The sequence below is a fragment of the Macadamia integrifolia genome, chromosome 3 (assembly GCF_013358625.1).
Source record: "Macadamia integrifolia cultivar HAES 741 chromosome 3, SCU_Mint_v3, whole genome shotgun sequence".
In the NCBI taxonomy this organism is placed as follows: domain Eukaryota; kingdom Viridiplantae; phylum Streptophyta; class Magnoliopsida; order Proteales; family Proteaceae; genus Macadamia; species Macadamia integrifolia.
In genome coordinates this window covers 24,050,030-24,072,365 of record NC_056559.1, presented here as the reverse complement: position 1 = coordinate 24,072,365, position 22,336 = coordinate 24,050,030, and the positions used below count along the sequence as shown (strand labels likewise).

Sequence of the window (22,336 nt, the reverse complement as noted above, 5' to 3'; positions counted from 1 at the left end):
ATCTGTACTGATCGACTGATCCAGCGATACAGTATATGGTATCGGCCAAGAGTTGGGATCAGACGGCCGATACAGGTCTGATTCCTCAAACCGTGCTCCTAATACCCGTTTCTCACTGCACTTTGCATGTAAAAGCATCATGAATCCTGAAGGGTTCACTTTTCCCAGTACAGAATAAAAACAGAAAGATCAGCTAAACAAAATCACTTACAGTAGCACATAGTCACATACCAACGAGAAGAAAATGGTTGGGGATTCAACAAGTAGAAGTGCTTTCAGCAGTTTCAGAATTTCATACCTTTCACATCTTCATCTCGGCAAAGCTTGGCAGCTAACGTAGTCTTCCCAGAACCACCAGCAGCACACAACCCAATAATCCTCACATCCTTTTCAAACAACAACTGATGCTTCAATTTCTCCATAGGCGAATCCAGTCCAAAAGTCGTGTCAGGGACAGGAACAACACATGCAAATCCTGATTCCGAAGATTCTCTCTCTTTCGCTTCAGCCAGGATCATTAGAACGATGCGCAAGGTATCCGCAGGCACGATCATCTGAAAGAACTGAAGCAAATCTTGTTCCAAATTGAGGATTTTCTTCGAATACCACCACCTTTTAAAGTAGTTCGTTGTTCGAACATTCGAACACTTGATCACAAGCTCTTTCCCTTTCTCCAACACAACCCTCATTTCCTGGATATGGGTCTTTGGGCGATCTTTCATCTTTTCAGCTATCTCGATCAGAGGAATGAGGGTTTCGAGTGTGGACTGAAGCTTCTGAAGATATTTTCTGAAATGGATGATCTTAACAGTGGTATCCTTAATCAAATTAAGTAACTCCTGTGCTAATGGACCCAGCGCAATTCCTGCAAAAAATTGCAAAGCCATCTTCAATCCCAATTCGAAAACCCTCAAAACCTTACCCAAAAAATAGGATTTTGATTCAATTGAAGCTTCAGATTGCAGATAAACTATTGCGATGACATATATCACTAGTGATTCTTGAGTAAAGCTTCAAAATATTAGCTTGACCTTGACCTTGACCTTGAGGGAACCTTCCCCAACTTCTGCATTCTTGTCTTGTAGTACGAATTAACTCGCTTACACCTTTCATTGACTTTTGTACGGTTTCCTGTTGAACACTACCCAGAGAATCTTCCTTCCCCAGTGAAGGATAGAATCCAACTCTCTTCAGTGCCAGATCCAGAGGAGCGTCTCCTTACAGATTTTTTTTGTTTCAGAGAACGGACGGAGAGAAGCTGCAGTGGAAAGTGGAAACTCCGCGGGACGAATATTTAACCGACGCCGTTCACAATTCCAATTCCAAAGGAGAGGGAAATAAGAATAGATAGCCAGTGTTTAAAAAACAGGGATCGGTGATGGAATCGGTCCCTGTAAACTCAAGTTCAGATCGCTCAGAATCAGTCCAAGAACCCTAGAATCGGTTGTTTGACCTGAAAACCCATCGAGTCAGGGGAATCTTGGGTGAAATATTCTGATTCCGAATAGCAAAAATTGAGCCGATCCTCAGTCCAATTCATTGATTTTTTTAACCTTAAGATGCACACATTGGATAGCAATGAGGTCATTTCATGTGAGAATTACAGAGATAACGACATATACCAACTATGACCAATGCAATATGAACAGTATTTTTTGTTGACCCCAAGACCTATGAGGACCCTAGCAGTATTTAGGGTCCTCTCCAATACCCCAACCTGCCCAATGTGCATCGAAAGGTTGGGAGGACCTGGGGGTACATGCCAAGGTCCTCCCAGTCGTCTGATACACATTGGGGCATTGGGTGCATTGGAGAGGAGCCATATTCTTAGTTTTCTGTCCAATTATCCATTCTGCATGTATGAATTCCTTGGGTCTTCCCAATGGTTTGATACACATTGGGGCATTGGGCGCATTGGAGAGGAGCCAGATCCTTAGTTTTCTTTCCAATTAAGACGGGCCAGCCAAATACTTGGGCTTCTGACGGATTTTGGTGTTTCCAACTCTTTCATGCTATTAAATTATTAAGAGATTATGTCAATCTATTGTAAAGGCATTGGCTTAGCGACCCATCGCTTCAAAATATCGCCGTATCGGAAGAGCCACATACGTTTGGGCCAAATTTACGAAATCTCTTAATTTTCCAAAGGTGGAGTTCCTAGAGGCCAAGCTTGGTAATGATTTCTCTTGGGCATGGAGGAGTATTCTTGAACGGAGGCGCATTATGGAGAAAGGCCTAATATGGAAAGTCGGTTTTTAGACTAAAATCAACATTTGGCGGGATAAGTGGTTCTATCTCTCCCAGACTTTCACATCCAACAACAACCTGCTCCAGACCTATTCAAGTGGTGGCTGATATTATAGACCATGATTCTAGGAGATAGAAATCTGATCTCTTAGATAGATGGTTCAGTTATGAAGATAAGAATTGAATGTTATACTTCGTATTCAACTCCCTCTCTTCCCAAAGGAGGATTGCAGAGTGCGGTGTGCAACTAGAGATGGGAGATTTTCAGTAAAGTCCTCATACCACTTGCAATGTAATCTCAGACAAGCTAGAGAGAGAGTCCTCTAGGCAGAGTAGATGAGAATCCACCTTTCCCCCTCCTCAATCTGTTTGGAAGGCAGTTCGGACATGTCATTCATCACCTAAAATTTAATCCTTTTTTGTGGTTTAAAAACAAGAATCGGTCCCAAGAACCCTAGAATCGGCATTTGATCTCAAAACCACTTGACTCAGGGGAATGTTTTAGAACCATGATTGGGATAGATGGGATGCTAGAACTATTCCCAAAAAACAAACCAACCTTCTGTAGAAACGCAATCCTAAAACGATGCAGAAGATAATGGAAAAGCAGAACAAACAATGCACATGGATTTTACGAGGTTTGGCAAGGTTTCCTACGTCCCCGATGATATGAGATCCTGCTTCACTATCAATGGAGAAAAGGATTACAGCGCTCGTCCTCACACCTCTCAGTATTGCTCGCATTACAGAAAAAGAAACATTCGCTACAAATATATAGAGAAAAAATCATAATTCGAATAGTACACAATTGCCCTCAAAAAAAATTTCGAGCGGGGCTGCGCCCCCTTGCAACCCCCACGGCCCCCGCTAACCGGCTAGTGGGACCGTCGTCCTGCCTGTCTAGGTGCTGCACCAGTACTCCCTGAATTAAACTGCGACGGAATACAAGACATCATACACCAACACCCTCTCCCTAATTATCAACGCATGATATGGTATTGGTATTAATATCGTATCAAAATCATGTACTAGTCACATGTTGGCCCATACGAAACCGCTTAGACAAAAGAGCTACTCAAAATTGGGTAAACCACATATAACAGTGGTCAGGTCAGACTAACGTAAAAACCAAAAAAAGGATGGTGGGTCCTTCCCTTAATTGTTACTTCAATGGTGAATGGTGATAAACGGGAGTTTTAAAATTCGGGATTGAATCAGTCAGATTGATCGATTTGGATTAGAGTCGACCAAGCTTGATATGGGGTAGTAGATTGATACTGTATTTCTAGGGTTTCTATCGTATTTCTGATTTATACTATATTTCTAGGGCTTGTATCGTATTTTTAAGGTTTAGATATAAAAACCCTAGAAAATCAAAATATCTGTTATGGTTCATTTGTTTCATATAAGACTAAAACAGAATCAAATGAAACTTCACTTGCAAAAACCTAAATTGATCTGAATTATCTTAAATCTACCAGGTTCGATTTTGACTGATATCGGTTCAAAATTAATTATAAGAAGACAAGAATATAATACAACATATAAATAAGGAATTTTTCGAGACCTTCGAATGAGTGTGGGCTTTTAATCCACCACAACGCGCCAACTAAACTAAACAATTATTATATTTGAGTTAATAATAGAGATACCATGTTGAATCCCAATCGCTACTATCCAGCTTGCATTGCCTCAGCTAGCTAGAGCTGGTGTGGGCAATGACAAAACGTTTGACCGATGAGTTGTTAACAAAAACAAACATAAACATGATGAATGTAAGAAAATTGGACCCTAAAATGGGAGGTTTTCTTTAGAATTATGAAACTAAGAGGATTTCTTAGAAAACCAAATTAAAAAAAAAAAGGAATCATGATGAAAACATAAAACTTTAGCATATACCGGCAGCATACCTATTCCTCTCTCATTTTTTTCTATTATTAAAGTCATTTATATTAAGAAAAATACTCTCTTCTTACCTCGACCATTCTTCCACCTATGATTTGTTTTGTGGTAATCTCCTTCAAACTTTGATGTCTTACCAAAAAAAAAAGAGTTAGACAGTGAATTCCACCAATGTCGATATCTAGATCAGACAAACAAATTTCACAAGGAGGTCATTGATCTAGCAGTTTTCACATTGTTGAATGCCTCTTCACCAGTTGAATCATTCCACTAAAACACATTATCAAAGAAAGGCATCACCTCAAAATTTTTCTCCTTGGAACTGAACAAACTAATTAAGGTGCAAAACTTCTTCTACCATGAATGTGAAGTCATGATGTTACAATTAAGAGAAAGATGGTACCCTCAATGCCTTGGCTCAAAACATAAAAATAGAAGAGTGGATATATCAAGATCTCGTAAGAGAGCCATTCTTGTACAATCTGATCTACACGTATGGAATCCACCGCAGGGTTTTTCCTTGGATGGATTCTATCTGTGTGGATCAGTCCCATACGAAAATGCCCATACGAAAATGGTTCTCATACAAGAACTTGATCGCTCTCAAAATAGAAAAACTACATGACAATACCACCCCATCAATCTTTCAAACGTAACCCCCAAGGTCGCAGTACATGGTAGGCTTTGCAATCTTGGTGATAGCTTTCACTTTCTTTTATCTCGTTTTCTTCTATCATCAAATCTATATATACTCATAGTAATTTCAGATGAAAGAAAATAGGAAAAGAGAAGAGTATGTAATGGCGAATTTAGAAAGAAGCCAAGAAGCATCTCTTCTTATAACAAATTCCATATATATCGGTTGGCTGTAACTGATAAAACCATAGCACTTGTTTTTTTTGTTACTACTACAAATACTGGTTACTTATTTGTCATCTTAATGTTTAAATCAGAATTGGAAACAAAAGATTTTCTACTTGCCAAACAATAAAAAAAACCACCACAAGGATCGCGCAAGTGGAAGTATCAACAGCGGTAGGATTTCTGTTTTTTATGTGGGGGTAGGACAATAATTTCACCCATGGCCTCCCATGGGTCTTGACGTAGGGGCCACTCATTGCCTTTTAGGCTTGTGATCCCTACGCCCATACACAATGAAGGGCAAACTGACTGCCCTACCCGTTATGAAAAGTGAAAATCCCACCCATATTGAAGTTTTTACTAGTGCTTCTATTGACCTCTACACTGATGTAGGCCACACTGCATTGAGATCAAAGCAATCTGTTCCTTGGGAATCAATCAACTTATTGGAAACCAATATGAATCTGCACGGATTGACCAGTACCGATCCATGTTGAAGAACTCATCATTCAGTGAAGTATTTTGAACCAAAAAATAAATAAAATCTCCGGATCAATATCAGAGTTCCATGAAACTGAACCAGCCATTGAAGACGACGACAAGGAGATGCAAAACTCCTTCCATGAAGGTACAATAAGCAGCCAGGACCAGTTGACCAAATTGAAAGATAGTGTCAATCCAATTTCGACATGAATCGGCTAATACAGCCAATCTATACCGATTCCTAAAATAACAATAATAAATGATTAACGAATGTTGGAAATAGAGGAAAGAGGAGAGACTAACCTGTTTCTATTAGTCATCTTTTGAAATTGAAAAAGAATTGCCCAAACTGGAGAGATTGCCTGCTGCATACAGAACGGTGACTTCCTTATGTGTTATTCTGTGGATGCTCCCAATCTTCCATGAAGACGAAGAACAATAATTGGGAGCATCAACAGAATAGCACAGGAGGAGGATCAACGCAAGTTTCCATCAGGTATTCTTGCGGTGCCGGCCCAATTTTAGTCATCGAAGAATAATTAACAATTATAACACCTCCTCAATTTATATATAAGCATTGGAATTTCATAGAGAGAGACGGAAGGAAGGAAAAATATTGTTACATATATATATACATATGGTTAGTTATAACTCTTAACTTATAAACAGCCGTCGTAACGGCATAGCTCATGTTTTCCTTTGAGCGTTAGTCATGCTTGACTTTGCTTGACTTGACTTGACTTGAGAGACCTTCACAGCTTCGTTCTCTTCTGACTCTTTAGCATGGTTTAAAGTATCTCCGATATCGATATGATACTTTTTTATACGTATCTTAAATTTAGCTGACTGATACGATACACACCGATACGATACATTAAATTTTTAAAATCTTTTCGTATCAATATATATCCTACGATACATACCGATATGCATCAATACACCATCGATACGCATCAATACGATATACACCGATACGACTTTATGAAAAATATAAAATCGAGGTGAAATGTACATTCGGTATGTATCGGTACGAATCGGTGAGTATTGATGTGTATCCATCAGTACGTATCGGTGAGTATCGATATGTATCGATCGGTACGTATCGGTGAGTATCGGTATGGACCGATATAGTGCGCTACGGTCATATAATGGCCAAGATGGGTAATTTTTTTAAAAAACATGATTTTTTTATGGATTTTTGTTCCAAAGTTACCACCAGCCATATTTCTCTCCAACTAAAGTGGAAATCAAGGTTGAGAATAAGGATTTTACATTTATGGGACAACTACAAACCTTGAATTCTCAATGCGATACCCTCAATTTAGTGTTTATGCATAATACATGTTATCAATAATTTTTTTTAACAAATTTTTTATGCAAAAGTGTTTAAAAAAATGTTTCTTATCTATTTATGTGTATCTTTAGCATATCTTAGTGTGTCTCCGATACGATACGATACCCTCCGATACGTATCTTAATTTTGATCGACCAATACGGCGACCGATACCGATACTTTAATCCTTGCTCTTGAGTCGTCCGTGCTCTCTCTTGGATTCTGGGATTGGGATCCGTTCCAATGAGACTCCCACCTTTCACATACATGCATTGGGTTGCATGCCGACCATCTTCTGCTGCATACACCCAAGTGTTGGGCTGAGTGCCTAGAGAGGTTGGAAGGAAAATCAGGATTTGGATCACCTCCAACTGGAAAAAAATCGTCTGCAATTCGGATCTGGTACAATTCCGTGAAATACCACCTTCAGGTGGTGATACATGTATTGATATCAATGCAATGGTCCAGATATGATTTAAATGACTTTTCACTGATTTAAGGTTTTATTAGTTGTACCAGATCTGGACCATTGCATTGGTATCAATACACGTGTCACCCCCTGAAGGTGGTATTTCACGGAATTGTACTAGATCCGAATTGCAGACGATTTCAACCCCTTCCAACTGGGTGGTAGGAGAGGGACTAATGAGGAGAGAGAAAATAAGAAACAAAAAAAAAAAAAAAAATCAATGGCTGAGAGGGCCTTGGCATGCACCCGAGTCATCATATGCTCACTACCACTCACTGCCTCCCTGCAAATGATTTTTTTATAAGAGAACAGTGGTTGGGGATAGAAGTGTCAATCCTGAGCCATCATCGGTTGGTCGACCGAGCTCGGCCCGACACGTTTATTAAACAGGCGTTCACGGTGTAGGTAGCTAGCCCGTCGGGTGCCCGACCGAACCGATACATTTATATTCCCGACTTGAACCGACTCGTTATAGCCCAACTCCCTTTAATACTACATAAAATTCCTTTTTTGCCACTACTAGTAAAACTAATTAAACTTTCTTACCCTTTGCTTTATAGTAGGATTTGATTTAATTAAGCTTTATTTTGTAAGTTGTAATGATCATAATCTCACAAAAAAAAAACTATAATCTTATATCACTTATCTTCTTTATTAAATATGTGCGTCACATATTTTTGGCCCTTCAACCCATTCAAGAATAGAATTTTAGGATAGGCACGTTTAAAACCCATTTAGAGTCTATTTAAACTTAAATAGGTCTATAGTCTGGTTAAGGTCTGTTTAAAGAAGCTCGATTAAAGTCCGACACCGACCAACCCTATTCTAAAGTATACCATGTCTCTTAAAATTAGGCTCGGATGTTCACAATGCAAGGCTTTCAAGTGGTCACGCCTGATTAGGCCCGATCAAGATCGACCTAGCTCGACCGATTGACACCCCTCGTTGGTGATGAAACGAGTAGAAGTGGTGCAGTTTCAGAATTTCGTACCTTCCACTTTTTCATCTCGGCAAAGTAGTCTTCCCACAACCACCAGGAGCAGACAGCCCAAGAACCTTCACTTCCTCTCTAAACAACAACGTTTTCTTCAACTCCATCAGAGGCAAATCCAATCCAAAAGTCATATTAGGAACAGAAGCATCACATGCAAATTCTAATCCAGAACCCAAACTCAAACTCTTCATTTTCGATTCTAAAGCTCTTCCCTCAACCAGGATCTTATGAGTGGTAACCCAGGTCTCCGCTGCCACAGGCATCTGAAACATCTCAAGCAAATTCTTTTCCAATTTGAGGATTTTTCTTCGAATACCACCACTTGATGAAATAGTTCCATGTTGGGACATTCAAACACTTACAAGCTCTTTCCCTTTCTCCAACTCTGGGACGATCGGTGATCTCTTCATTTAAACGATCCACTTCTTGGATCAGAGGAATGAGGGTTTCCAGTGAGGATCTGAATATATTTTCCGAAATGGATGACCTTCACTGTGCTATCCTTGATCCTCTTTCTTGAATCTGCAGGAATCGTCTGACTGATAGGTAATCAGAATAGATCGGAGTCGGATTCGCCCTCACTTGGGTTAACTCGGTTGTTTCGGTATACAAGGAATCAGGATAAACAGAATCGGCCGTATCCTCTATATTTCGAGTTAATTTTCGAATTTTTTAAAATTTTAAAATAATTTTTAGGACGGAGGTTTTCTGGTGGGGAGGATGGCATTGCACCAGCAACTTGGTCAATGAGAGTGTATGCTTAGGCATTTATCAGGAGGGTTACGATGGTCATTTCATACCTTTGTATCCAGGCGAAGGGAGCCAAAAAAGATGTTTCCCTTTTTTTTAATCATTACACATTAAAGTATTTTATTAATAATTTTTTAAAACACTATTAAAAACAGATAATTTTTAAAAATAAGAGATGGATTCTTTATATTTTTTATGGAAAAGATATGGATCTATTATAAAAGAGTTATAAGTTAATAACTTCTTAGTTTACCAAGTTGGAGATAACAAGTTGCATTCAAATTTCAAGGAGCTTTTTATTCAGCATAGGCAAATATGGGATAATGTTGTGTTGGCTCATGAGATTTTTCATTTTTTGAAAAAGAAAAAAAAAAAAAAAAGGGGGGTGGGGGGTGGGGTGGGGGAAACAGGTTTTGTTGCTATCAAAATTGATATGGCCAAAGCTACGACAGGCTTGAATGGAATTTAATTAAAAATATTTTTTCTTTACTGCGATTTGGGCAACAATGGTGTTGCATGACCTTTTATTTGATATCCTCTATTTCCTATTCAATTAAGTTAGAGGGATCTGCTTTTGAGTATTTCGTTCCTTCTAAGGGTATTCCGCAGGGATGCCCAATGAGCCCATACTTTTTTATTTTTGGCTATGGAAGTTCTTTCCTATTTGTTGTCTACCTATAGAGAACTCAATCTTTTTAAAGGAATTAAGATTGCCCGGCCGGCTCCAAAAATATCACATATGCTTTTTGCTGATGATGTGTTTATTTTTTGTAGAGCATTACCGCAAGAATTACTTTCTATTAAAGTTGTTCTTGATCTTTTCTCATATTTGTCTAGTCAACAAGTCAACCTTTCTAAGATTGGTTGCTTCTTTAGTGCTAATGTGACACCTATGGAGCATTCTCAGCTCTCTCTCCTTGGTATCAAGGAAATCCTGATTGATGTTTCCTATCTTGGAATTATGATCACCCAACAGTGTTCTCGACTTGGTGTTTTTAGACATATTGTTAAGAGAATGGAAAAGAGGCTATCCACTTGGAAATCCAATCTCCTCTCTTTTGCTGGTCGGACAGTGATGGTTCAAGCAGTTCTATATTCTATTCCCTCATATTGGATGTCTTGCTTTATTCTTCCTCTTAAAACTTGTCAAAAAATTGATTCGATTTGCATGCGCTTCTAGAATGGTTCGGTTGGTTCTACTTGTTATAATAGAAAGATTCATCTGATATCTTAGGAAAAGAATTTGTTTCCCTGTTAAGAATCGAGGGTTAGGCTTAAGGGATGCCAAGACTCATAATATGGCTGTAATCTTAAAATTGGCATAGAGGTTACTGAATGAACATGACTCTTTATGGGCCAAAACTCTTCAAGCTAAATATTTCCCTAATCATTCATTTTTTTTTTTTCCTTCCACTCAAAGAAAGAAAGGGTCCTAGATTTGGAACAGTATTACGTCTGTAATTCCAACTCTTAAAAGAATGGTTTGCATTTCGATTGGATCTAGCAACTCTACTTTCTTTTGGTTTGACCCGTGGGTGCCGACAATCCCAGATGGCTCGCTCCCGATCTCATTTGTTTACATTATTTCCAACTTTAAAGTTTGCGAGGTGGTTAGAGGTGTCTGGAATGAGTTTGTTTTTGCCAATCATGTTCCGTTAGATATGGCTTCTGAAATCTGTAAGATTCAAGTTTCCTATTGGCCTGACACTTGGTGGTGTCGAGTTTCCAAAGATGGTCGTTTCACTACCCGTGGATCTGTTGGTTCTCTATGAACTCAAGCATTATCAGGTTGTTAGCGGTCCTAGTAGGTGCCACCCCTCCCTTATCCCATTTTGGTGGACTTTTCTTTGGAAGTTAAATATACATCCTAAATTCAAGTTCTTCTTCTAGCGGATTTTCCTTAATGGAATTCCTGTTAGAGATTTGTTAATTAATGGTTGAATATTGATTCTTCTTGTGTGTTTTGTGTTAAGGAATCTGAGTCCATATATCATCTCTTATTTTTGTGTGACTTTTTTGATAGGATTTGGGCTGATAGCCCTCTTGGGTTACATCCAAAGAGCTTGCAGGTAAATTCTCTTAATGGGTTTGTTAAATTTTTCTTTCAATATGTTTGTTTGCCAAGTACGGAATGAATTAGAATTTTTAGCATTGTCTCTATTGTTGCTTATTTTATTTGGGAGCATAGAAACAATGTTCTTGCACAACATATTACTCCCAATCTAATGTTATTCATTCAGAAAATTAATCGTTGGATATCAGACTTAAATTTATTTAAGGAATCTGACTCTAATGCTGATATTTTATCCATTACAGATCATCCTGAGATCCTCTTGAGAAGACATTTAACTCTTCCCTTTTTTTCATATTATATCTTAATTTGCACTGATTTTTCTAATCTTTTGGGAACAAACTCTTTTTGGTTGTATGGTATTCTATCTCAAGGTCAATTTCATGCAATTACCATGGGCACTGCGTTATCTTCATCTATGGAGGAGATTGAAGCTACAAGGATTCTACATGGTCTATGTATGGCGACTTCTAAGGGTTGGACTATCACTGAAGTTTGGTTCTCCTCTAAGAGTTTACTTCAGCTTATTCTGACACTATTAAATACTTGTTGGCATTTATATAGTTTTGGAACCTTCTGGGATATATATGTTAAATTTGGTAAGATTAAGTACTTGTATAAATTCAAGGACACAAATCCTTCTATGATGTATTTAAGGATTGTGGGTAATCTGGTTAGTCTAGGGTGCTTTTTTCTTCTTTTTTTTTCACGAAGAACCCCTTGAACCTTTCTAGTTTTACGATTTAGACCCAAGAGTAAACCTCGGTTATATGCAGCCACACCTAACACGTGTAACAAATCAGTTGTGAGGAGACTCGAACTAAAGACGTCTATTAACACACAACGCCTTTGAACCAGTGGAGCTACACCAAGGGTGTAAATTTGATTGATGTCACTCATGGTTTCAATACAATAAGTCTTTGGCCTTTTGGTATCACAAATCTAGATATCTAGCTATACAGAGGGTGGGAAATAAAACATACTTTCTTGATAAATGATTAGCCATGAACATCACAATTCATGTATGTTTTGGCCATATTCGATCTATTAATCAAGGAAAGCCATGAACATCACAATTTCCTGTATGTTTTGGCCATATTCGATCTATTATTTAAGGAAAAAGAATGCTGCTTGTTTACGTTTTCCTACACCCTCTCACGAGGGATGTGAAGTGACCAAGCATGCTATCCCATTGCCTGGGGGGCACTGGCTCTAGCGTTGGCGCAAGCTGTAGGCGGCCTAGCAACGATTCTCAACCATGATTTAATCAGACTTAAATCTATGAAAAATAAAAGCCATGGGCTCAATGGTCCATTATAACATAAGGGAGATGGTTTCCCATAATGCTGAGCACTAATAGGGGGTTTTGGTGGAAAGAGGTGTGGGGCCCTCAATTTAAGTGGGGGAGGACATGAGAGAATCTACACATGGATAGTGTGCAATTTTTTTATTCTACGACATAAACGAAAAAGGACTATATCGCAGAGGGAGGCACCTGATCCTAGACACAAGATGGAGCAAAATGATCGCCTCTCACCCTAGAGGTGTCAATATAGGGCCAGATTGGTCTTGGTCAGGCCTAGCATAGCTTTGTATCCATGCATTTTGACCTACCTATAAGGAATGAGTTTGTTTTGGTCAAGTTCCAAGCTTTAATCGGGCTAATTGGGCTATGACCAGGTCTTAAACAAGCTAATGCACCATTAAAGTCTTAAACGGGATTTAATTGTCTTAGATTTTAAAAAATTTAATATATTTAATAAATCATCAATAATTTAAAAAATATGTTAAACTTACGGACTTGACTGATGGAAGGAATAGATTTAAGCAAAAGCTGAAAGAGATGTGAATGCATATCCGAAAGTGGATGCAGCAGGGGGTGTGTCTAGTGGTATAGTATATAAGATCACGGTTGCTTTTAGGGAGCCCGAAGGGCTTCTTCAACAAGTCGGTAGTAATCCTACTTTCGAAAGAGAGTCTCGACATGGCGGTGTACTTTATTCGACCCCAGCAATGGATGTAGTCGCTAACAAGCTATCAGGATACCTCAATCTGTCAACCAAAAGCTCTGAACCGTACTCGTCTAGTTGTCTTACATTCAATAATTGATCAAAATATCAATATATAACTTATTCTACCCAAAAAAAATAAAATCAAAATATACATTAAATGGTTGGGCTAAATGTGTCTGGCTGAATCAGGCATGTAATCAGTCAGGCCAATCGGGTGCTCGTTGGGCTAATATTGTGCATCGAAAACGACCGTTTATTAATTGGGTTGGGCTTCGACCTGGCAAGTTTATTAATCAAGCCAGTCGGGCTTACACTATGCACAGAAAACGATCGTTTATTAATAAAGCTGAGCTTAATCTTGTCACGTTTATTAATCAGGAAAGTCTGGATAGGACTTTAATCGAGCGGGCTTGGTCAGGCAAGGCCTGAAATTGACACCTCTACTTCACCCAATGAAATGAAAAAATATCATCCCTATTGATACTTCCATGTATGCTATTGGGCCCATGCTTGCACAGAAAGCCACTCTCTCAGACAGATAACTCTCCCCATAATATAATTATGCATGGCCAAAGAGAGTACATGGTGTATGAAAAACCGCCACACTCCCAGACATAAAACTGTCCCTATTTGTTATCTATCACGAAGAGGCCAGCGAAGAAAATTGAAGTGCCTCCGGTTTTCTTCGCATGCCTGGGCAAGCGGGCAAACTTGCTGGGCTCGGACTCCATGCACATGCTAACACCAATCCCTAATCATCTCTTCATGGCATGGTAGAGAGATGCATCCGGGGTTTTAAAAACAGGAATCGGTGACTGAATTGGTCCTCGCCGATTCCAATTAGATCAGATTGGAATAAGCCAGAATCAGTCCCAAGAACCCTAAAATTGGCCATTGGATCTGAAAAGTAACCCAGCCAATTTGTGTGACCATTCCAATACAGAACCAAACAAATGGGGATTGATCCAGCAGATTCCCAATCCAATTCACCAAATTTTTTTTTTTTTTTTTATTTACATATTATCAGGTTATATTGGCTGCTCAAACATTATAAGAATGTAGGAACCAGGCATCTCTACCCGCAATAGACCTGCTAATTATCTTACCAATTGAACTCTTCAAGAGCATCTAAAGAGTAATAAAAAACAGTAATGATTTTCACATCCCTATGGAAAAGAAAGTGTAAAGGTATGTACTGAAGTTGTCATAACCCGAAGAACATAGTTTGTTGCTCTAGTGATCACCAAGCCAGAATAAGTTGTGGTCGCGTTTAGTCACTGTAATGTTCAGCTCAGGTAAATGACATTTGAGACGTTTCCAAAGATTGGCAGTCCCTTCATCACAGATCACATTCTTTAGATTCACAAGGTCAATGGCCGAACGAGGCAATTCGCTCGGCTCTGAGCACCCTCCCATGTTAAGTTTTCTCAGACTATGGAGATCACTAATCCATTCAGGCAGCTCCATAGTGATACATTCAGATATATCAAGAAACCGTAACTCCTGGAGTTCTCTTAAAGAGTCAGGTAGCTCAGACAATTTTGAACAAGCATGCAGCCTTAGCACTTCTAAATCTCTCAAACATCCAATTCTCTCAGGTATTGCAGATAATTCATGACAGTTAGATATGCTGAGAGTCTGTAACTGGACAAGATTGCAAATCCCTTGAGGCAATTCCTCAAGATCATTGCAATAGTCGATATCAATCTCAACAAGATTTGGAAACATGCAAGGAAAGTTAAACTCCCAATTCAACGCTTGGCCAAATTGACACATAAACAAAGATATCTTCTTTAAGTTCTTCAATGGCATTGCGATTTCAGTGAGGGAAGGGATCAAAACCTTTTCCAACCTCACTCTCTTTAAATGGGAGAAATAGCTAGGTGTTGTCAAAAAATTCAATTGGGAATAGTAGTGCCCACGATTTACTATAATCAGAACCTTCAGCTTCTCCATTTTCTCCATGAATGGGGGTAAATTGTACTTGGTGGCAAAGAAATCCAGGATTAAAACCTCAGTTTCAGGAAGATGCATGTTGCACCAGTTTGACAAGAACTTTTCACCTGCAAACAATTAGCAAAAAATCATAACTTTGGAGAAAGATACTTACAGTTAATACAGTTAAGCATTCTCTTTATGTACAAAAATGTGGGTAAAGAAACCTGTGTGGATAGAGACGAGGCATGCTTTATACTCTTGTTCCCTCTTTCTCTTAAGTAGGCTGTCTTCTTTTCTTTCCACGATTAACCTTGTACCCTGCAGCCGGCTTCGGTAGATAGCTAAATCTCTGAGCAGATCATGCTGGGTAACAAATAGCTTATTCATGTTACCATCAATCTCCCCTGCATCTTCTCTGTTTGTTTACAAAGGGAATTCTGCGGCTCAGAAAGTGATTTTATAAGCTGACACAAAGGCTCCCTTTGGTTGCAAGTAAAGAGAAATGAAGGGAAGTGAAATCAATTTTAAAATGAAAAAGGAAAGTTTTCTAACCATTATTGTATTGTATAATCTATCGAAAAATATTATCATATTTGGTAAATATATTTTTCCGATATAAAATGTATTTTAGTTTTCAAATCCAAAGAATTGAATTGTAAAGTGAAATTTAATAACCAAATTTGATATGTTTTGGAGTAAGTCACACTATCATGTAAGATAATGATTACAAAAATTTATGCTTTCGTAAAATTTTGTTTTCACTTCCCTTTCCTTTATTTATTTCCTTGCAACCAAACAGAGCTAAAATGGAAAGAATGTAACTGCAAAATATTAAGTAAATGATAAATTACACTAGAGGTACCTAGTATTTAAGGAAACTTCATTTAAGGTACTCGACGTATGTTTTAAAAAATATTTTTGAGATACCCAAGCACCTTAAAATGTGTTATCATATGATGATAAAATGTCAAATATGCCCCAAGTTCCTATATCTAACAAAATATTTTCAATCAGAAGTATATACAACATGATTTTTTTTTTTTTAATATTTTTTAACATTTGATTTGGATCATGGTTGTCGAGATGACATTTTAAATCATGACAAACACCACGACACAATCTTATTTTAGATCATACTATTGCCATATCCATGTCCCCCTCTGGTTGTTGCCTTTGTTGGAATGGAGTGGAAGATGTTGAACACCTTTTCTTCTCTTGCTCCTTTGCCTCCTCCATTCGGAATAGAGTCCTTCGCCACTGCTGGCCATCTAGGAGACATGCCCTCCCTCTTCAGAGGGAATGGATATGGGTTGACATGACTTTTGCTGAGAAATTCCATTAGTGACATTGCTGGCAAGCTTGCTTTCGAAGCAGTCATCTCCCATATTTGGATGGAGCGGAATCTCCGTAGATAGACTTCCAACTCTGGATCCTATGATATGATGTGAAAAATCATCTATTTTGATGTTAGCTCTGAGCTCTCTCTGCTCCCCCTCTGCCCTATAAAGGACTTCCCAAGAAAAAAACTTATTGTTGTATCTTGGGGTTTGCCCTCTTCCCTACTCTCTCTTCCCCCGTGACCTCGTTGGCCTAGGCCTTGTGCTTCCTCCCTCTCCCCTTTCCCCTCACCCTTCTCCCCCTCTCTCCCTCTGGGTCCCTTGTATATCCTCTTGGTAATGGATTTATTTATTCATACAAAAAAAAGATCATACAATCAATAACTTCAAAAAGATTTCAATGGGAATGATAGGATTCAATCATAATGTTATTAAACCATCATACATTCTAAATAATTATATTTGGAAGGATAAAATTCAACTATTATATTTTGATATTTTTAAACCATTGATTTACATCATGACCATTTATAATAATGACAAACACAATTGTAAAAGTTGACATTATTTGGTAATTATAAATATTTGATCTTGCATCTTGGAATCAATGTTTTAATTATTTGATTAGATGCTTCTAATGATTTTATCATATATCAAACTTTACCATTGTATTTGTTAAGATTTAAAATGATAAATGAACAGTCATAATGTAAATCAGTGGTTGAAAAATGCTAAAATATAGTGATTAAATTGCATCCTTCAAATTAGAATCTTATAAAATTTTTTGACAGTCTAATATTAGATTAGGTGATACCACATTACCATTCTGTTTGTCATGATAATGTTAATTGATGGCGAAGTACCAAATCAAACATTTAAAAAAGGTTAAAACACTATGGTTGATTTCTATTCTTTCTATTAGAATATTTTTTAAATTAATGATAGTTTAATCTAAAATCAAATTGTACCATAATATTTGCCATGATTTAAAATACTACATGCATGTCCATGATCCAAATCAAATGTTAAAATGCAATGTTAAACCATATCCTTCTAATTTGAAATCTTGATAGAAATAGGAACTTGGGCATTTTTATAATTGTATGTTAATGCCTCCTAACACTGTTGGTGTTCATATACCCCCAAATATCTTAATGTTAAGTATTTCAGATGTAATTTACCCTTAAGAAAGTAATGGATTTAGCAAAATAAGAGATAGCTGTACACCAGCTGGCTCAGTTGAAAATTCAGAAGCTGCATTTGGATCAGTCGGTCAGTCCAATGGGTGCAGTGCAATATTCATTTACTGTCATAGCACAGCTCTTTTTGTGGATAATAGTATTAATTCATATTTCCCTTTACCAAAATATATTTTGTTATATTCCATTCCTTGTGATAACTATGAGTTAATGATTGATACTTTAAAATGTAATATAAACATCAAATGGGAAGTGCCAAAAGGAAAAAAATATATATATTGGCAGAGAGAGAGAGCGAGAGAGAGCATACCTTGAGATTTCAATGAGATTAACAAGATTTTTAGTGGAAAGTTCAAGGAGGATGACATAAGCATCAACTTTATCAATTCCATGGAGTTCAACCCAAATATCTATCAGAGATGACGCAGGGATCCTCTGGCCTTCAGGAAAGGAACTCAAGTCCATAAAACATTCTTGAACCTTCTTCTCCAATACATCTATGCTTGTTCCAAGTCTATTCAGCAAAATGCTGTGGGGATCAAAAATGGAGCAACTTGACAGTTTCCTCTCAGTGTTTTGCCACACCCAGGGAGGTTGCCTACACAATGAGTGTCCAATCACAGAAAGAGCAAGTGGTAGTCCCTTGCAACCATCTACTATCTACAATTTAACAATTTCCATTACAATCAGTTGTAGTTTGGGAAGAAGCATGAAGATTACAAAGAGTACAACAACAGCATAACCATCCTATAAAGTTTCCACCGCAAAAGTTCGAACTTGTAGATGGAGGGACTGCGTGGTGCATTAGGAGGGTTGTAGGCTAATTAGTATCTGATGTGTGATTAAAAACTCACTATGATAATATGTAAAGTTTCCATCCAAAAGTTCGAACTTCAAGGTGGAGGGACTCCCATGTGTATAAGGGGGCTTGTAGGCTAATAATTATTAGCCAATGTGAGACTAAACTCTCAACACATCCCTTGCAGAATATCTAAATATCATTTTACATGCAGTACTACATGCATAGTATGTATAGATAGGAGGTAGATGAAGCACCTTATTTAGAAGATCACAATCAGGCTCCTCATAGTTCCCATTCCCATTCTGAGGAGATAATAATGCTGAGTGACGAAAGAGTGCCATGGCATCTGGTTCAGTAAGCATTTTCAAAGAATATGTATCATCAAACGTTGGGAATTCAGCTCTTGAAGTAACAATGATTTTATATTTTTCTATCCTGAAGAGAAATTTCTGAACAAGTGAGTCATCCCAAACATCATCTAGAGCTAACAAGGTGGTATTTGGTTCCCTCTCCAGCAAACTTCCAAGCTGCATTACTGCATCTTCATCATCTATGAATGTAGGTGTTCGATTCAATGTCATCTGTTGAAACAATCTCTCTACCATCTCCTTCAAGTTAGGTGTGCTTGAAACTCTAAGAAAGAATATGTTGTTGAAACTGTCTGTCCAACCAGGGTGTTAGACAATTGCCATAAGTAGCAAGAGCTGTAATAAGTTCTTTTTGTAAAAGAAGAAAGCCTATAATAATCAGGAGGGCATGATATATGTTGATCTTGTAATTAACATAAACATAAAACTATTTTTACAAGACAAAGAAGTAAAAGTAATTTGAACAAGATAGTGATGTACCCAAGTAATTAAGAGAACTCATCCATTGAGAACATAAAATCTTATTCCTTGTCCCCAAATCTTAAGAGACATGGGAGATCTTACACCCTTTGTGCAAAGGTTATCTTTGGTATGGTTGCAAGGTTTTTCTGCTGTGGTATCCTAAAATAGGTACTTTATTCTTAGGGCACAAGAACCCTGTCCGCTTGCATTCTCCCAACCCTGTCTGGGAGAAGAGAATGCAAGCAGACAGGGTTCTTTTCTCCTTCCTTTTAATATTTGGACATAATTAATTAGAATTTACTTTCTGTTAATTAATGAATTTATTTTTACTGTCATGAATTTAACAGTGTTAACTTGCTGTCATGATCAATGATTTGTTTAGTTTGCTGTCACGATCAATGATTTGTTATTCACCATATTATCTCCAAAATCGTAAAAATGGAAGATTTCTTTTGACAACTTCAGGGGACAAATTGGTTTTTTAAGGTAAAACATTTAAACAATTGAAGCTACAGACTGATTATCAGAATAAGTTATAAGTAGATTTTACTTTATTATGTATAACTTATAAGTTCACTTTGAGGAGGCATCAAAGTTCTCCAGGCAGGGCCATATTTCTGCCATATGAGTCGGATGCATTCTGATCCTCTCTAGTGCTGGAGAGAGCCCAGCCACATCCAACAGCTGGGATAACCCCGGGCACGCACCCCAAGGGGATCCCAAACACGGTGCTGGAGAGAATCTAAATCCATGTCAGATGGGGCTGTAACTTTGTAGATAAGTGGATCTTAGGATCCCTTGCTCACATGTATAATGACGGACAATTAGAGTTTCCAAGTGACAAAACAACGCAATGAAAAATTCAGGGCTGCAAAGATGGTGAATAGGAAAACATGCATGGCTGACAAAACAGAGATGCATGGACATACATGGGGGTATTTGATTGAATTTAACTCTAAAACATTACCCATAGCCAGCGCAGGCCAGTCCCTACATATCTTGCGTCAAGATTGCAGATAACTTCCACGCGGTAGAAATAGGTGGGCTGTCTGAATAACCTCTTCAAACAAGCTATAGATAAAGGTAAAAGGTTCTCTATACAGCAACCAACCAAGAGATTTGTAAGGGTGCACACCTGTTCTGCCATGAGGAAGAGTGATGTGGTAAATCTGACCATTAGATTATATCAACTGGTCTACATTGGCCACATGTCAAATTTTAGCATAAAAATCAATTATTTACCCTCCCATCTAATGGCATACCCTTTACTATATGTCCATGCACCCCATTTGTAGTCCCCTGCACCCTCTTAGAAAGGGGTACAATTAGGCTGTGCTTGGCTGGGCTGGGTTGGGTTGGTTTTAAGAACCCCAGCCCAACCCTGGTCCCCTTAGCTCAACCAAGGTTGGTATATTGCAGCCTGGGCTCAGTCCTACCAGGCTCAACCTAGCCCAGCCCTTCCTGACCCTGATTGACCATAGTTGGGCCGGTCTAGGTGGGGTTGGCCCTCATTGACCCTGGTAGTTCTTATTCATTCTGTCTAGCGGCTCCAGCCCAGTTCACCCAGTCTGGTCTGGTCTGGTCCATTTTCTCTCTCTCTCTCTCTCTCTCTCTCTCCTTTTCACCCATACAAATCTTATGTTCCCTTCATCCATGTTTCTTACTTTAGTTTGCATTTGCATAATCAAATAGCTTCACTTATGCTCAACTTCTAAACGTACAGAAACAAAATCAAATACTACACTACTACAGTTCAGACTAGCAACAAAGAAAAAGGAGTAAGAAAACAAGTAGAAAGTGGTTTGAAAAATTCATACCTATCACATCTTTATCCATGCAAAGCAGGGAAGCTAAAGTTGTCTTCCCACAACCCGGAGGACCACACAGCCCAAGAACCCTAACATTCTCTCTAAACAATAGCATCTTCAGTTCCATCAGAGGCAAATCCAATCCAAAGGTCCTATCCGGGACAGAAGCAGCACATGAAAGCTCTGATCTCAAACTCACCTTTCTTCCTTCTCTGAGCTCAACAAGGATCTCTTGATTGAGAACCATCTGGAAACACTCACGCAAATTTATATTCAGTTCCTCGATTCGTTGCTTGTATCTATACCTGTTGAAAAAATTCCAGAATGGGATATCCGAACAATTTGACAGAAGCTCTTTCCCTTTCTCCAACTCTACCTTTAATTTCTCCATATGGGTTCTTGGACGATGATGATCTGTTGCATTTTGAAGATCACCTTCTTCGATCACTGGAATAATGAGTTCGACAGTGGATTGGAGAGTTTCCAGATAATCTTTGAAATGAAAGACCCTATCTTTGATTTCTAAAATCAAATTCAATAATTCTTGAGCTACTGGCCCCAGAAAAAGTCCTCCCCAGAATTCCATCTTCTTTCCTTCTCTACTGCCTCTTTAAAGTCTTGGATTTTCAAGGGTCCCAAGAACCCAAATCCCCAAAATTCGAATTGCTCCTCTTTCGACTGAACATCATCATCGTAGAGCTTCAAGAGGGAAAGAAGAAACTCCAGAGTTCTGAGTGACTAAGCTGAGCTTATTTTTCTTTTATATACGCAGGAAGAAACTTCCCTGCATCCGCTGTTTTAACTTGCAAAGATCATTTGCCTCGTCTGATCTTTCCGCGAACCTTCCAGCCAAGTTCAATCTCTCTCTCTCTCTCTCTCTTGTTGGGATAAAAATTATCGAACCAGATACTCCCCAAGGCCACGATGAATGGGAATGGTGGGTTTGATTTGGTGTTAGTTTTATGATCAAAATTGTTAAATTCGAATCAAACTACAACCGAGTAAAATAATATTATTTTATACTATTTCAATGAATGAGGATGATAAATTATATTCTTTTTTAATGCTTGAATAAATGATTGGTGGGTTTATAACCTTATCATATAAGTTTTTTTTTTTTTTTTTAATGAAGATATGAAAAGATGGTCCAAAGTCCAGACACCTGAACTAAATATGAAATCGAATAAACAACAATCACACGTCAGTCCTGACCAAATGATCCTATTTGAGAAGAGACTTGGGCCCCAAGGCTTCTCCTTCCGCCGTCCACGGAGGCGATCTGAGTTGCCGTGAATCTCTA

General features: G+C 38.3%; 2 protein-coding genes across 3 annotated transcripts; both read right to left on the bottom strand.

Moving 5' to 3' along the window:
• Nucleotides 1-240: 240 nt before the first annotated feature.
• Nucleotides 241-1,467, bottom strand: LOC122074968 (protein DA1-related 5-like). 2 transcript variants are annotated; one of them, XM_042639971.1, is made up of 2 exons: nucleotides 1,032-1,467; nucleotides 241-865 (listed from the first exon to the last, which is right to left on the bottom strand). In XM_042639971.1, the coding sequence occupies exons 1-2, from the start codon at nucleotides 1,111-1,113 to the stop codon at nucleotides 285-287; spliced, it is 663 nt and encodes a 220-aa protein (XP_042495905.1). In that variant the 5' UTR covers nucleotides 1,114-1,467; the 3' UTR covers nucleotides 241-284. The 2 variants fall into 2 exon arrangements, with proteins under 2 accessions (XP_042495905.1, XP_042495906.1); XM_042639972.1 differs by having other exon boundaries at nucleotides 1,038-1,467.
• Nucleotides 1,468-13,924: 12,457 nt separating this feature from the next.
• LOC122072973 (probable disease resistance protein At5g66900) lies at nucleotides 13,925-22,093 on the bottom strand. Its single transcript, XM_042637417.1, has 5 exons — nucleotides 21,046-22,093; nucleotides 18,653-19,059; nucleotides 17,907-18,256; nucleotides 15,285-15,475; nucleotides 13,925-15,185 (listed from the first exon to the last, which is right to left on the bottom strand). The coding sequence occupies exons 1-5, from the start codon at nucleotides 21,620-21,622 to the stop codon at nucleotides 14,356-14,358; spliced, it is 2,355 nt and encodes a 784-aa protein (XP_042493351.1). The 5' UTR covers nucleotides 21,623-22,093; the 3' UTR covers nucleotides 13,925-14,355.
• Between the last annotated feature and the right edge of the window lie 243 nt (nucleotides 22,094-22,336).